Genomic DNA, 14,631 nt, shown 5'->3' with positions numbered 1-14,631 from the left:
TACCTGACTGACCCCAATAAAAAGCCTGGACACCAAGGCTGGCTCAACTTTCCCGTTGACAATACCCCATGCATGTCATCAGGCATCCTTGCTGGGAGAAGTAAGGCCTGTCCAGACAACCCCACAGGGAGACGACACTGAGAAGCCTAGTCTCTCCTGGACCCTGCTCCCTGCATCTTTTGCCTTTGATGACTTCAGTCTGTATCCCTTTGCCGTATGAAACCAGAACTGTGAATATAACGGTCTTGCTGATTTCCGCAGGTCCTTCTAGTGAATCGTAGAACCTGAGGGTGGTCTCAGGGACCCCGACACGCTACCTGTTTACCATCGTGCAGGCCGCTATGTCTGTCAAGCATGACACACACAAGAGAAGGTGAATAACTAAAGGTCTGGACAAGCGACAGCGTGATGTTTCTCGGGACCCCCTGGTGTTCTTTTTTTTTTTTAATTAATTTTTAGTGGAGTATAGTTGCTTTACACTGTTGCGTTAGTTTGTACTGTACAGCAAAGTGAATCAGCTGTATGTATACATCTATCCCCTCTTTTCTGGATTTCCTTCCCATTTAGGTCACCACAGAGCACTGAGTAGAGTTCCCTGTTCTCTACAGTAGGTTCTCATTAGTGATCTATTTTATACATAGTAGTGTATGGATGTCCATCCCAATCTCCCAATTCATCCCACCACCCACCTTTCCCCCTGGGTATGCATACATCTGTTCTCTACGTCTGTGTCTCTATTTCTGCTTTGCCAGTAAATTCATCTGTATCATCTTTCTAGACTCTATGTATCTGCGTTTCTCTTTCTGACTTAGTTCACTCTGTATGACACTCTCCCAGTCTGGTTTTCATCTTCTGTGCTTTTCCCTGGCTTTTTCAGATTCGCTCAGAGTTCCCACCAGGGTGTGGACAAGGGGAAGGAGAGTAAAGGAGATGCTGCCTGGTCTTGGGTGTCTTGTAAGGGTCCTTCTGGGACAGCCTGGGGAGAGCATGCAGGGTGGGGTGGGGGCATGGGCGCCAGAGTCCTCTCTAGTGACCACCAACTTCACAGGGCTTCTCACCATTAGACTGTCACTTTAGCACAATGCACTGTGTGTTTTCATTTTCACTTTCTCTATTTGGGGCTTGGGTGTTTTGTTTTTTTTCCGACACAATACATTTTACCCTTTATTAAAGGGTAAGTGTAACCTTTGTCATAGGTCACATTCTGAGAACTGAATGTGGACCTGGATGGGCACACTCCAGCCTTCTAGGGACTCACAAAGGAGGAGGAAAGGTTAAACTGTTCCCAACAGCTCCAGCCCTCCGATCCAGGGCATCAGGATGGGTGGGTTGGAAACACCCCAGGGCCCAGGGGCAGGCCACCAAGGCTGGGGACTCAGCAGCCATCACTCGCTCCAAGGAAGCGTGAGCCCTCACTCCTTCTTCTTTTTTGTCGAGAATATTTTGGCTCTTCTGGATCCCTTGCATTTCTGTGTGAATTTTAGGATCAGCTTGTCAATTTCTGCAAAAAAAGGCAACTGGGCTTTTTGAAGGGATTGCATTGAATCTGAAGACCACGCGGAAGATTTCAGACGTGTCGGTGTCTTAAGAAGATTAAGGCTTCTGATCGAACACAGGATGTCTTTCTGTTTATTTGGGTCTTCTCATCCCTTTCAGCAAAGCTTTGTAGCTTTCAGTGTATAAATCTTGCACTCTTTGGTTAAACTGATGTTATTTATTTATTTATGGGTAAAATTACTCATCAGTAAAAATGGATGGATTTTGTTCCTTTGGATGCTATTGTAAACGGGCTTGTTTTCTTAATTTCATTTTTGGATGGCCCATTGCACATGTGTGTTTACGTATGTATCTCGTATCCCGCAGCCAAGCCGAATCTGTTTATTAGTCCGAAGAATTTTTTAGTGGATTCCTTATGATGGTCTATATATAATAGCCATCTGCAAATACATATAGTTTTACTTCTCTTTTCTGATCTGCATGTTTTAAAAATATTTTTTTTTATTGAAGTATAGTTGGTTTACAATGGTGTGTTAGTTTTGGGTGTACAGCAAAGTGGTTCAGTTATTATATATATATATTATGTATATATATATATTCTTTTTCAGATTCCTTTCCCTTACCGGCTACTACAAAATTTTGAGTATAGTTCCCTGTGCCATACAGTAGGTCCTTGTTGGTTATTGCATATGTTAAGGCAAGTTCATGTGCCTGACGCACAGAGGCCAAACAAGTTCACACAAGGAGACGAGGTGGCTCATGCCTTGAAAAGCCTTGAGCTCCCCGAAGGGTTCTGGCAAAGCACTTTTAAAAGCCAGGTGGGGGAGGGGTGTCGCAGGGTCTGTGATCAGCTTGGGCGCAGTTGTCTGACCGGCTGATGGTGAGGGAACAGGGTGCTGTCACAGGGGTCAACGTTATCAGTCCTTAGGCTCCAGGAGGCCTGGGGCTCTGTGCTCATGGTCATCAAGTACTTAACATCCACCATTTCGCAGGGGGGTTTTCACATCTGCAAAAGAACTCAGGGAACGTGCATCAAATACTATCATCTAGGTACTTCAGAGAGGAGCTACAACAGAGGATGTGGGAGAAGGGGGCTGTAGGACAGACTTACACATATTTTTAAAGTAATACAATTTTAATGCATTTTATATTTTTAATTTTTTTTAATTTTAATAAAACTTTTGCCTAATTGGCCTGACTAGCACCTCCAGCAGAAATGTTGGGTGTAAGTGTCAAGAACAGACATCCTTGTCTTGTGTTTTTAATTTATTGGAGTCTAGTTGATTCACAAAGTTGTGTTAGTTTCAGGTGTACAGCAAAGTGATTCTGTTATACACGTATCTATTCTTTTTCAAATTCTTTTCCCATTTAGATTATTACAGAATATTGAGTAGAGTTCCCTGTGCTACACAGGAGGTCCTTGCTGGTTATCTATTTTATATATAGTAGTGTGTGTATGTTAATCCCAAACTCCTAATTTATCCCTCTCCCACCCTTTCCCCTTTGCTAACCATGAGTTTGTTTTCCATGTCTGTGGCTCTATTTGTTTTGTAAATAAATTCATTCCTGTTATAGTTTAGATTCCACCTGTAAGTGCTATCATATGGTATTGATCTTCCTCTGTCTGACTGACTTCACTTAGTGTGATCATCTCCAGGTCCATCCATGTTGCTGCAAATGGCAATATCCTCCTTGCCTTTCTACAGCACGTTTGGGGCAGCCAGTCTGAAAGTCACAGCTGTGACAGAAATGATGAGGGGCCGAGTGTCTACGTTGGGATGGTTTTTACTGACGTCACTCCCTGTAGCAGCTCCGCTGACACTGGTTAATCAACAGGGCCGTGGCGATGACTCATGGGCCTGCAGCCAACTCTGCCCACACCCCGGCTGTGAGACGCCCACACCCACTGAAGCCCGACGTCCCCCCCATAAGGACACTGATGTGCCAGGCGCTCGTGGGGAACCTGTGTCCATCGCATCGCCTGGCAACAGGCTCCCACGGTGTGCCTTCAACAGGGACAGGTGCTGGGGGTGTATTTACCACCCAGCGTGGACGCTCCCCTTCCCCCCGCCGACGTCGGGGAGCTTCGTGGGGCCCCCAGCTTGCAAAGAGCTTCCCGCGTCTAAAGCCCAGTTGCTGATACACAGAGCCGGAGATCACAGTCGTGACAGCAGACGGGGGAGGACCCGTCTTCCGCCTTCCTTTTCCACGTCAAACCCGCCTTCCTGCAGGATTGAATTCTGCTTTACGCTATTTCACGCCAGACCTGCCCTCACGCCCCACCTCCCGTGCAATGTGCTCTTTAGACAGGTTTGCTGACACTCCCAATGGGGGGGGGAGATTTTGCTTTCCTACCCCCAGGGGACACCTGGTGATGTCTGGGGACATTTTTGGTTGTCACAACTGGGAGGGGGAGCTTCTGGCACCTGGTGGGTGGGGACCAGGGAAGCTGCTCCACAGCCCACAGGGCACAGGATGCCCCATGTGAGACAGTCATCCAGCCCCAGATGTCAGCAGTGCTGAGGCTGAGAACCCCTGACAGAGCATTAGAGACTTTATCTATCACCTATCATCTCTCTATCTATCTATCCATCTATCTATATCCCCTATCATCTATCTATCTACCTATCTATCTATGTATCTATCTCTTGTCAATCTCTCTGTGTATCTATCATCTATCTCTGTGTATCTCTTTTTTTTTTTTTAATTTTTATTTATTTGTTTTTTATTTATTTATGGCTGTGTTGGGTCTTCGTTTCTGTGCAAGGGCTTTCTCTAGTTGCGGCGAGCGGGGGCCACTCTTCATCGCGGTGCGCAGGCCTCTCACTATCGTGGCCTCTCTTGTTGCGGAGCACAGGCTCCAGACGCGCAGGCTCAGTAGTTGTGGCGCACGGGCCCAGCTGCTCCGCGGCATGTGGGATCTTCCCAGACCAGGGCTCGAACCCACATGCCGTGCATTGGCAGGCAGATTCTCAACCACTGCGCCACCAGGGAAGCCCTCTGTGTATCTCTTAATACATACCTATCCATCATCTATCCATCATTCATCTATCATGTATATCAATCATGCATCTATCTGTCTATCTATCAGGCTATCACCTCTCTGTCTGTCTGTGGCAGTGGTTCAAAACCAGAGATGATTTTGCCCCCAGGGGACACTTGACAACAACTGGAGACATTCTGGCTGTGACAGCTATGGGGGAGGGGGTCCTCCTGGCACCTGGCGGGTGGAGACCAGGGAAGCTGCTCTGCACCCCACAGGGCCCAGGACGCCCTCATCAGAGAGTCATCCAGCCCCAGATGCCTGTAGGGTGAGGCTGAGAAGCCCACCCCAGGTGCTGGGTGAGTATATCCCTTTGCTGACACCTGCTCCCGCCCCCCAGAGTCACGCTTTTCCTCCTTCCCCAGACTCTCCTCCTGGGCAGAGAAGGGGGGTGGGAGAAGCAAGTCATTCACTCTTCCAGAGAAAAACAGACGTGAGGGCAGCAGCTACTCAGAAGCAGGACCTCTGTGAGTGAACGTTCTGGGGAGGGTGTAGCCCGGCAAGTTGTAACATCTCTGTTCCCAGAAATGGAAGCAGGTACTTGGAGACACATTTCCAAATAGCTCCACCTCCTCCCAACTTCCGGAAGGAACGTCTTCAGGCCACGAGAAGGCTGGGCTGCGTTGCTCTTCTTAAATGCCTAGGTTTGTGTTTTTTAGTTTTTATTTTAGTTTTATTTATTTTATTATTATTATGATTTTCGACACGCGGCATGTGGGATCTTAGTTCCCTGACAAGGGATCGAACCCGTGCCCCCTGCAGTGGAAGCGTGGAGTCCTAACCACTAGACTACCGGGGAAGCCCCTATTTTATTATTTTTTTTTAATTGAAGTATAGTTGACTACCAATATTGTATGAGTTTCAGGTGTACAGCAAAGTGATTTGGTTATACATACGTATTTTTTTTCAGATTCGTTTCCATTATAGGTTATTACAAGATATTGAATATAGTTCCCTGTGCTATGCAGTAGGTCCTTGTTGGTTATCTATTTTATATATAGTAGTGTGTATCTGCTAATCCCAAACTCCTGATTTATCCCTCCCCCACCCCCTTTCCCCTTTGGTAACCATAAGTTTGTTTTCTATGTCTGGGAGTCTTTCTGTTTTGTAAATAAATTCATTTGTATCATTTTTTTAGATTTCACATATACGTGATAGCATATGATATTTGTCTTTCTCTTTCTGACTTACTTCACTTAGTATGATCATCTCTAGGTCCATCCATGTTGCTGCAAATGGCACTATTTTGTACTTTTTCATGGCTGAGTAATATTCCATTGTATATATGTACCACATCTTCTTTATCCATTCCTCTGTCGATGGGTTGTTTCCATGTCTTGGCTATTGTAAATAGTGCTGCAATGAACATTGGGGTGTGTGTGTACCTTAAACTTTTGCAACTGCTTTTCCTTATGGAGGTAAATCGGGCCACCCCAGGAGCAGAGAGAGGAAGTCTCCGCACCCATCACTAACCTGGCTTCAGGAATAGGCAGACAACTTTACGTGTCTCCTCATGTAAACTTGGGTTCTACCTGGAAGGTGAGACTTGATCGGAGAAGAAATAAAATCGTAGGGTGAGTCCCTGAGGTTTTCCCTGAAGGAATGAGCATGGTGTCCACCATCTCCTTGGCTTTCTAGATGACGGATACAAAGGTGACACTGATTAAGGTGTTCTGGGAACTTCCACCCCGCCCTGACCAGCAAGGCAAAGGAGGATTCTGCCAGGACCAATGCACTGGAAGAACCCTGGTGCCTCAGATCCCTGGGGCCTCACTTGCATCTCCGGCCCCTGTTTACCTCTCAACCAAGATTCTTCTGCACCTTGGTCTCTTCCCAGGTGTGCTGAAGCAAGGAGAAGCTTCTTCCTCCCCCTGGAAGATGCACCCAAGACACACAACATGTCAGATTCCACAGAGCACACAGAATCCCTTCCTTCTACCCTCACTCCACGGAGCATGGTGGGCCTTTGCCGCTACACTTGCTCCTCAGCCCAGCGGCCAGCAAGCCCCCAGAGCATCTCCTGCACCTTGAAGATCAGCTGACGAGCGTCCTGGGAGCACATCACTGCTCCATCGTCACATGGCTTCTCCTCTGAGTGTCTCTGTGTCTTCTCTTCTTACAATGACGCCACTTATACTGGATTAAAGACCCACCCTCAGAAGCAACCTCAATGTCCATCGACAGACAAATGGATAAAGAAGATGCGGTACGTATATACAAGGGAATATTCCTCAGCCATAAAAAAGAATGCAATTATGCCATTGGCAGCAACATGGATGGACCTAGAGGTGATCATACTAAGTGAAGTCAGACACAGACAAATATCATATGATATCACTTACACGCAGAATCTAAAAAAAATGATACAAAGGAACTTATTTACAAAACAGAAACACACACCCAGACATAGAAAACAAACTTATGGGTACCAAAGGGGAAAGGGAGGGGAGGGATAAATTAGGAGTTTGGGATTAACAGATACACACTACTGTACATAAAATAGATAAACAACAGGACCTACTGTATAGCACGGGGAACTCTACTCAATATCTTATATAAAATATATAAAAACAAGGCATTACCATATAGCACAGGGAACTATTCATATCTTGCAATAACCTATAATGGAAAATAATCTGAAAAAAAATATATATATATATATAAAGTTTAAGGTCGGTAGACGTAAGCAAGACCCGTTCTTAAAAACATAAGACTCTTCCTCCCAGACTTCTGCCCTATTTTACATAAAGGACTGAAAAGCCTCAGCAGAGATTAAAAGGACAAGAAAATACATCGACCAACACGGCAAGACAGAGTCAAAATCACGTAGCGCATAGTTTGGACTGAAGAAAGACAGGGCAGGACCCAGAGGACAGCATCCCCTGCCCAGCCCGTTAGGAGAACGTGCTGGACACACAGTCAGAAATCCCGAAACAAAACCAACTGGGACCCACACCCTCCAGGATGCCTGATGGAAAATGTGACCTCCTTACTTTCAGGTCCTGCCTTTGAGCTACATTTCTCTCCAGCTTCCTGAGAGGCAGGACTTAGTCTGGCCCATTACTCTGGGTCCCCTGGAGGGGTTGCTCCTGGGGGACGGCTCGGACAGGGCGCAGCGCTCCTGGGCCCCCTCTGAGCTGCCCTCATGAGACATTCCGGGGCTCCAGACGTCCCTCCCCACCCTGGGGCGTCCCGGGTGTTGGACTGTGCCCCCCAGGCTCACAGCTCGGCCTCCCTCACCACTCCCACCCCCGACCACGGTGCCCTATTGAAGCTTCAGTTTCACTTTTGAGCCCAGCGCCCCTGCACCGGGTTTGCAGAGAGCGCTACTGACCCCTAGTGACCAAAACTTCCCAGTGAAAGCACAACCCCCAGGACACGAGGCTAGCCAGCCCGGCTCCTAGCCCAGCAAGGTAGAGAGAGCTTTCAGCACAGGCCGACCCTCCCAAGTTCCGCCCAGCAGCACCCGAGTGCAAAGGCCTTCCTTGTAGCTCAGGATTTGCTGGGTCAGAAGGTGCTGGAAGCACCTGGTTGCTTTGGTGGCTGGCTGGGTGGTCAGAGCTGCTCTGGCCAATGTCCCCTGGTGTGGGTTTAATTGTCCCCCCAAAGATATACTGAAATCTGACTCCCTGGTACCTGTGACTTTGACAGCACTGGGAAATAGGGTTTTTGCAGATGTAATGAGTTGCGATGAGGTCCCTAGGGTGGGTCCTTCATCCGACTGGACCAACGTCCTTAAAAGAAGAGACAAATTCAGGTACGGCTGCGTCTCAGAATTCCAGTGGAAGGACACTGCTGACCCTTACGTCCGGTGTTCCCTCTGCACCCCTCCATGCAAGGGTGTACAGCTCAGACCCCAGGGCGACCCCCCTGAATCTTTCTTGCCCAACTGTCTCGTTGCTGCCCTCCCCTCATTGGAAAGGTCTCTCTAGTTTGGGGATCAGTGAAAATATAGGGTTTTTTTGGAGGAGCTGCATCTTTTGAAATACTTACATGTCACCCCTTAATTATTCAACCCCGAAGTCTTCACGGGAGCGCTGAGAAGTGGGTTTCTGTTGGGAATCGGTCGGTTTCTGACGATACTCACCCCGCCATGGGTAGACCCCGGTCCCTGTGGACGGAGGGCTCAGGGGTTCAGGGTGAAGCTTGGGAGCAGGCGCTCTGGGCAACACCTTCAGGAGGGGCACCATATTTAGGGTCGTCTTGGCCCCAAGAAATGGTAAATGTTGTTAAGCTGCCCACCAGGGAGCAGGGTGGCATCCCGTCCTGGGGTTTGTGCCTTGATTGGGAAGTTTTGGTCACTAGGGGTCAGTAGCGCTCTCTGTAAACCCGGTCCAGGCGAGCTGCGGGCAGTGAAGGGGGCCTCCCTCATCACAGGACTCAGAAACCCATCTTTGGCGAAGCAGGGGTGGTGCCCCGTCGTGGATGGCTCCGGGTAAGCAGTGCGGGATTGGGATGTGCTCCTCCCTCGTGGGAGAGGTACCACTGGGCACAGGGGTCATGCTGGACCGCTGGGTTTCTCAGAAGCCACCAGATTCTCTCTCGAATGCAGAAACTGTTCTCCCCGGGGATGCCCTGTGATGCAACCCAGGAGAGAAATCGTCGGCCGTTCCGTTTTCGGGTTTGCAACCTCAGCCAGGCACCACGCCGCAAGGGGCTGGTATGTGACAACCTGAGGGCGCAGAGGGAAGCTCTCGCCCAAATTTGGAGCCCGGGAGAGGCCACCGGGCCCAACCGGGGAGGCCTCCTTCTTCCATTTGCATTTTTTCTTCCACACCAGGCACTACTCACCAGCAGGGGGGCTGCAGAACCGGCTCAGTAACAGTTTTGGGTTTTTTGTTTTTTTAATTTAAATAGGAGAATAGCATGCTTATCTCCCGGGCTTATCTCCATTGTTGCTGCAGTTTCGGAAACTCCCTCCCAGCCCCCAGGGCTGTTGTCTGAGCGGAGCTTCTGTTCCTGGAAAAGCAAGTAACCCGTGGGCAGAGGTCAGATGCACGAGAGATTGCGGGGTGACGGGGGAGGGGTTCACAGTGGAGAGAGCACCCCGCACCCCTCAAGAGTGCGAAGCTCTGAGAGGCGCGCGGCTGTGTTTGGGGGTCCGCGTGGCCCTTCGCTCTGTGCCCTCCGGCTGCGCCCCGCCCCCAGCTCACACCCCCGCGGCCTCGGTTTTATCACTGGACTGTGATGTGTGTTAGTGGTTGTCTTCCTCTTGTGTTTCTTGTTTTTGAATCTTGTCTCGGGAGAAGGAGCAAAGATAAATTTTCAGCCTTCTTGCACTTTCGCACCTGCGTCTGCTGGACACAGGCAGCTTTAGGGTTACCCGATTTCTGACGATGCCCGGGCTCACTCCAGAGACCCCCCCCATCACCTCAAATATCCATCCCTCACCCCAGAGACCCTCAGGCTCACCCCACATTTCTATCAGTCACCCCAGGGGTTCTCCCATTCACCCCAAATGCCCATCCCTCACCCCGGAGACCCCAATTCACCCTACATTTCTATCAGTCACCCCAGGGGTTCCCCATTCACCCCAAATGTCCATCCCTCACCCCAGAGACTACCTCACTCACTCCAAATGTCCATCCCTCACCCCAGAGACCCTCAGGCCCACCCCACATTCTATCAGTCACCCCAGGGGTTCCCCCATTCACCCCAAATGCCCATCCCTCACCCCGGAGACCCCATTCACCCTACATTTCCATTCCTCATCCCTCAAGACCCCGAAAATCACCCCACATTTTTATCACTCAGCTCAGAGACCGCCCCCAGGATCATCCCAAATTTCTATCAATCACCCCAGAGACCCCAGAATCACCCCAAATTTCCATCCCTTGTCCACAGTCCCTGAGGCTTGCTGACAACTTCCAGGATGGGAGGGATGGAGCTTTTCCACGGGGAGAGGGCTGTGTGTCAGCAACTCAGCGTTAGTCTCTGCTTGAAAAATCTCCTCGGTCTAGAGCCTCGGGGGCCCTGGGGTAGGGATGCTGTCGATACCCGCCGTGGGTGGGAAACAAAACTGTATTCTCCACAAGGTGCGGAGGTCTAAGCGGAATTCAGAGACCACCACTCCCTCTGCCCTCAGTCCTTCTTTCCCTCCATCCCGTAAACCTTTTATGACCTCCTTCTTCCAGGGGACGACCAGAGCGGGGATGGGGGGGGGGCCCCGGGACCAGGAGCACCAGCATTCCACGGGGCAGGTTCAAAACGCAGAGCCTCAGGTCCCAGCCAGGTCCACCACTCGGAACCTGCGCTTTCCCCAGACCTCCCCTCCGCGTGATTCAGACGCACCTCACTGTTTGAGAATCTCTGCTTACCCCAAATTAGCTTTCCCCTCTCCTGAGTTCTCTATTTCCTGCCCAGCTTCTTTGCAGAGTTTCTCTTTCTGTGAAACCAAAGTGGAGGATAGATTCCTGTGTCCTAGACGTGGCTGCAGAGACGCACTCTGTTGTTTCATGATCCCCGGTGGTGGATTACTAACCACTTACCGTGTTCCCCGAGAGGGCTGCTCTGTGGGATTTCAAGGTCCTTCCTAGGGGACAGTGAAACGCTTCCGAGATGCAGACAAAGCATTGACAGAGAATGTCAGGGACTGCTTTGTTTGCCCACTAAAAAAGAAACATAATAATCGGAGGAGGCAAAACCAGAAAAATCCATGTCTCCCTTTGCCAGACACACATACTGGGTTCTTTGGATGAACCCAGCTAAGCAATGTACACAACCTTAATTGCGTTTTCCACCCGGGGTGCTTCCATGTAAATGAAATGGGCAAGACAGCTGGCCGCCCAAGTACCCGAAGCCACAGGGATGTGGGTACCAGGGCTGCAGGCGTTTTGGGTGAGGGGGCAGAAATACATCAGCAGCAAGTTCAGTGTAATTGCCCCCATTTTCCACCTGCCATCCTATCTAAGGCACAATCTGGAAATGCAAAGGTCAAGTTTTCTCCCCCAGTCTCGGGGCATCACTGCACGGCCCCCGGAGGTTTTAGAAATCCCGCGTTAAGGAATCAAGGGATCACTTGATCCCAAGGTAATTTCTGCAGCCTTTCTAGGTGCTTAACTCTGGTTAATAACCGCGGCGTTTCCTGGTTCATACCTGCTTAGGTGCACCTGGGTCGTCGGCTCCAAGGATCTCGAAGGAGCTTGCAGCTGCTGGGCCCTGCAAACAGTCCCAGGACCAAGCTGGGGAGGGCTGTGTGTGTGTGTTGCGGGGAGGGCGGGGAGTAGGGACACAGCCTCCCAACTTTTCCAAACCAGGAGAGCAAAAGTTTGCAGGGCCGCCCCGGGATTCCAGAAAGCCCTCTCTGAGCCCGTGGATTAAGTTCTCCGTGTGCTTCCAAAGTTTACAAAAGCTGGTTTCACTAAGTCAGCCTTGGGGGGGGGGGGGCAATTCCCTGGAGGGTTGTTTCTTGGGGTAAAATATCCATTTTCAGGGTAAAGAATTTCGGTGTCAGGAGGCTGACGCTTATTTTACAGTTCTTGCATCTTGGGCTGTAATTTTAATCACTTCTATACACGAAAGTTGAAATGTATTCCGAAGTGTGTCTCCTGATCTTTTGGAGGACGGGCTTACAGGTTTTATTTTTTTTTCATGCCCACTTATAATGCTAATAAAGTAGGCGAGAAGGCAAAGGGCCAAGACGTCTCTGTAGCCGCTGGGAACCTGCTTAATGCTGATAGAGGAATATTATGGGCGTTGGCTGCCACGTCAGGGAGAAGGAAAGACCCACATAATGATGAAAACAACAGCGAAGAAAAGATGTGATTTCCTGGGGAAAGGAATATTAATTTTCATGCATTTTAGAGCATCAAACTGCTCACTTGCGGGGGGGCAGGTCCAAGCAGTGAACATGCGACAGGAAAGCAAATGTGCATTTGGAACAGAGCAAGGGAACACAAGCGGGGGCACATTTCGAAATGCTGACAGATTCCCAAATATCCCAGCATCTGGGAACGAGGTCTGAAGCTCTGATGGCCAGGCTGCTGGGTACGGCTCTGGTGCATCTTTCCACGGACCGGCTTTGGGCTCGGTGCTCCGCATCTTCACACATGCTCCTGGTGCATGTGCCCTGGCACAGAGATGCGTGGCTACCACTGACCCCTGGCCACTCCCATCATGGGCCGGTGAGTCAGGACCGTGGGTGGTAGGGATATTCATAGACGACACACCACTGGGCTGGCTAGCGACCACAGAGTTAGACACGGCTGTGACTGGAAAGTAGTCGACACATCCCACAAACACCCCCAAAGGCATCCCCGCCCAGCTCCCTGCGGCCAGTCCCAAAAGACATTTGCCACAAAAGGGAAGCAGGAGCCACGAAAAGTGGGAGTGGAAAGACACCATGGCTGAATGTGGCTTAATGTCACACAAAGCTCAGTGCCAAATAAGGGCCAATTGTACCTAAGGCATGACATATAAAGTCACTTTTCTGCTGTTTTACAAACGTCGGATTCTTTAGGGTTGCCGGCTTTTCCTACTGTTGGCCCTTCCTTCCAACGTTGGGTCCTTCCTCTAAAAGAAAACTCTTCTTATATTTCAGAGGGAGAACGTATACTTGTAAAAATTTATTTTTAATTGTGATAAAAACACACAACATAAAATTTCCCATCTTAACCATTTTTAGGTGCACAGTTCAGGGGCACTAAGTACATTCACCTTGTGTAACCATCCCCACCGTCCATCTCCAGAACTTGTTCATCTTCCCAAACTGAGACTCTGTCCCCATGAAACACTCACTCCCCATCCCCCTCCGCCAGAGCCTGGACCCACCATCTACTTTCTTTTTTATAAATTTATTTATTTAGTTTTGGCTGCGTTGGGTCTTTGTTGCTGCACGCGGGCTTCTCCTTGCGGTGGCTTCTCTTTCTTGTTGCGGAGCACGGGCTCTAGGCGCGCAGGCTTCAGTAGTTGCGGCACGCGGGCTTCAGTAGTTGCGGCGCATGGGCTTAGTTGCTGCGATCTTCCCGGATCAGGGCTCAAACCCGTGTCCCCTGCATTGGCAGGCGGATTCTTAACCACTGCGCCACCAGGGAAGCCCAGAAAAAAGGATTAAGACATTTTGAAGAAGAAAAAAATGGGGAGAGATAGAGGAGTACCCTCCTGAATATCAAGATTAGGGTTATGAGTAGGCAAATACACCAACAGAACAGAAACATGTTCTTATGTAAACGGAAACTCTGTTTATGGCAGAGACGGCCACAGGGTGGGGAAAGGGTGGGTGCATCAGTAGAAGGTGGTAGGCAACGGGCCATCCATAAAGAAAAAATAAATAAAATTAAATCTCTGTGATCATGAGCGCACAGCCCCCAGACCTACTGGCACCTAAGGACTGATGACGTTAACCCCTGTGACCCCGTCCTGGTACCTCACCGTCAGTCAACCAGAGAATTGTGCAGGAGCTGATCACACATCCTGGGACACGCCTACCGCACTTTGCCTTTAAAAATGCTTTGCCGAAGCCCTTCGGGGAGTTTGGGTTTTTTGAGCACCAGCCCTGTTCTCCTTGCTGGGCCCTGCAATAAAGCTGCTTGTTCCTTCGCCCCAGGGGTGAAGGAGATTGGCTTTACTGCACACAGGTGAGCGGACCCGAGTTTGGTTCCGTTACAGAGTTAGACCAAGAACCCGGGAAAGGAGAAATCAAAGAAAAAGCCAAAACACCATATTCTTAGGTTTTTATTTGTGTAAAGTGCACATAACATAAAACTGACCATTTTAACCATTTAAAGTAAACAGCTCAGAAGCATTTAGGACTTCCACAGTGTTGTGCAAACATCACCTCTGTCAAACCTTCCCATCCCCCCAAGGAGACCCCGTCCCCATGAAAAGTCACTCCTCCTCCCCCTCCCCCAGCCCCTGACACCATGAATCTCCTTTCTTGTCTTTGTGGATTTGCCTGGTCTGGACGTTTCCTATCAACGGAATCACACACTGTGTGTCCTTCTGGGTCTGGCTTCTCTCACTGAGCATCCTGTGTTCAAGGCCCATCCGTGTGGTAGCCTGTGTCAGGGCTTCACTCTTTTTAACGGACAAGTTATCCTGTTTAGAGGCATTCACACCTGAGAAGGTAGAGATCCCTTTCCAAGGACCCAGGC

At 49.6% G+C, this 14,631-nt stretch overlaps 1 protein-coding gene across 1 annotated transcript in view; it reads left to right on the top strand.

The window, feature by feature from the left end:
- Positions 1-8,926: 8,926 nt before the first annotated feature.
- The window catches only part of LOC133082656 (cytokine receptor-like factor 2), an 85,880-nt gene continuing 80,175 nt past the window's right edge, over positions 8,927-14,631 (top strand). The window contains exon 1 of the mRNA XM_061179323.1: positions 8,927-8,975. Coding sequence (XP_061035306.1) covers positions 8,966-8,975 — 10 coding nt within the window. The 5' untranslated portion in view covers positions 8,927-8,965. The remainder of the gene's footprint in view (positions 8,976-14,631) is intronic.

The sequence above is a fragment of the Eubalaena glacialis genome, chromosome X (assembly GCF_028564815.1).
Source record: "Eubalaena glacialis isolate mEubGla1 chromosome X, mEubGla1.1.hap2.+ XY, whole genome shotgun sequence".
In the NCBI taxonomy this organism is placed as follows: Eukaryota; Metazoa; Chordata; class Mammalia; order Artiodactyla; family Balaenidae; genus Eubalaena; species Eubalaena glacialis.
The sequence above is the reverse complement of the archived record's forward strand: the minus strand, read 5'-3'. Positions and strand labels throughout refer to the sequence as shown.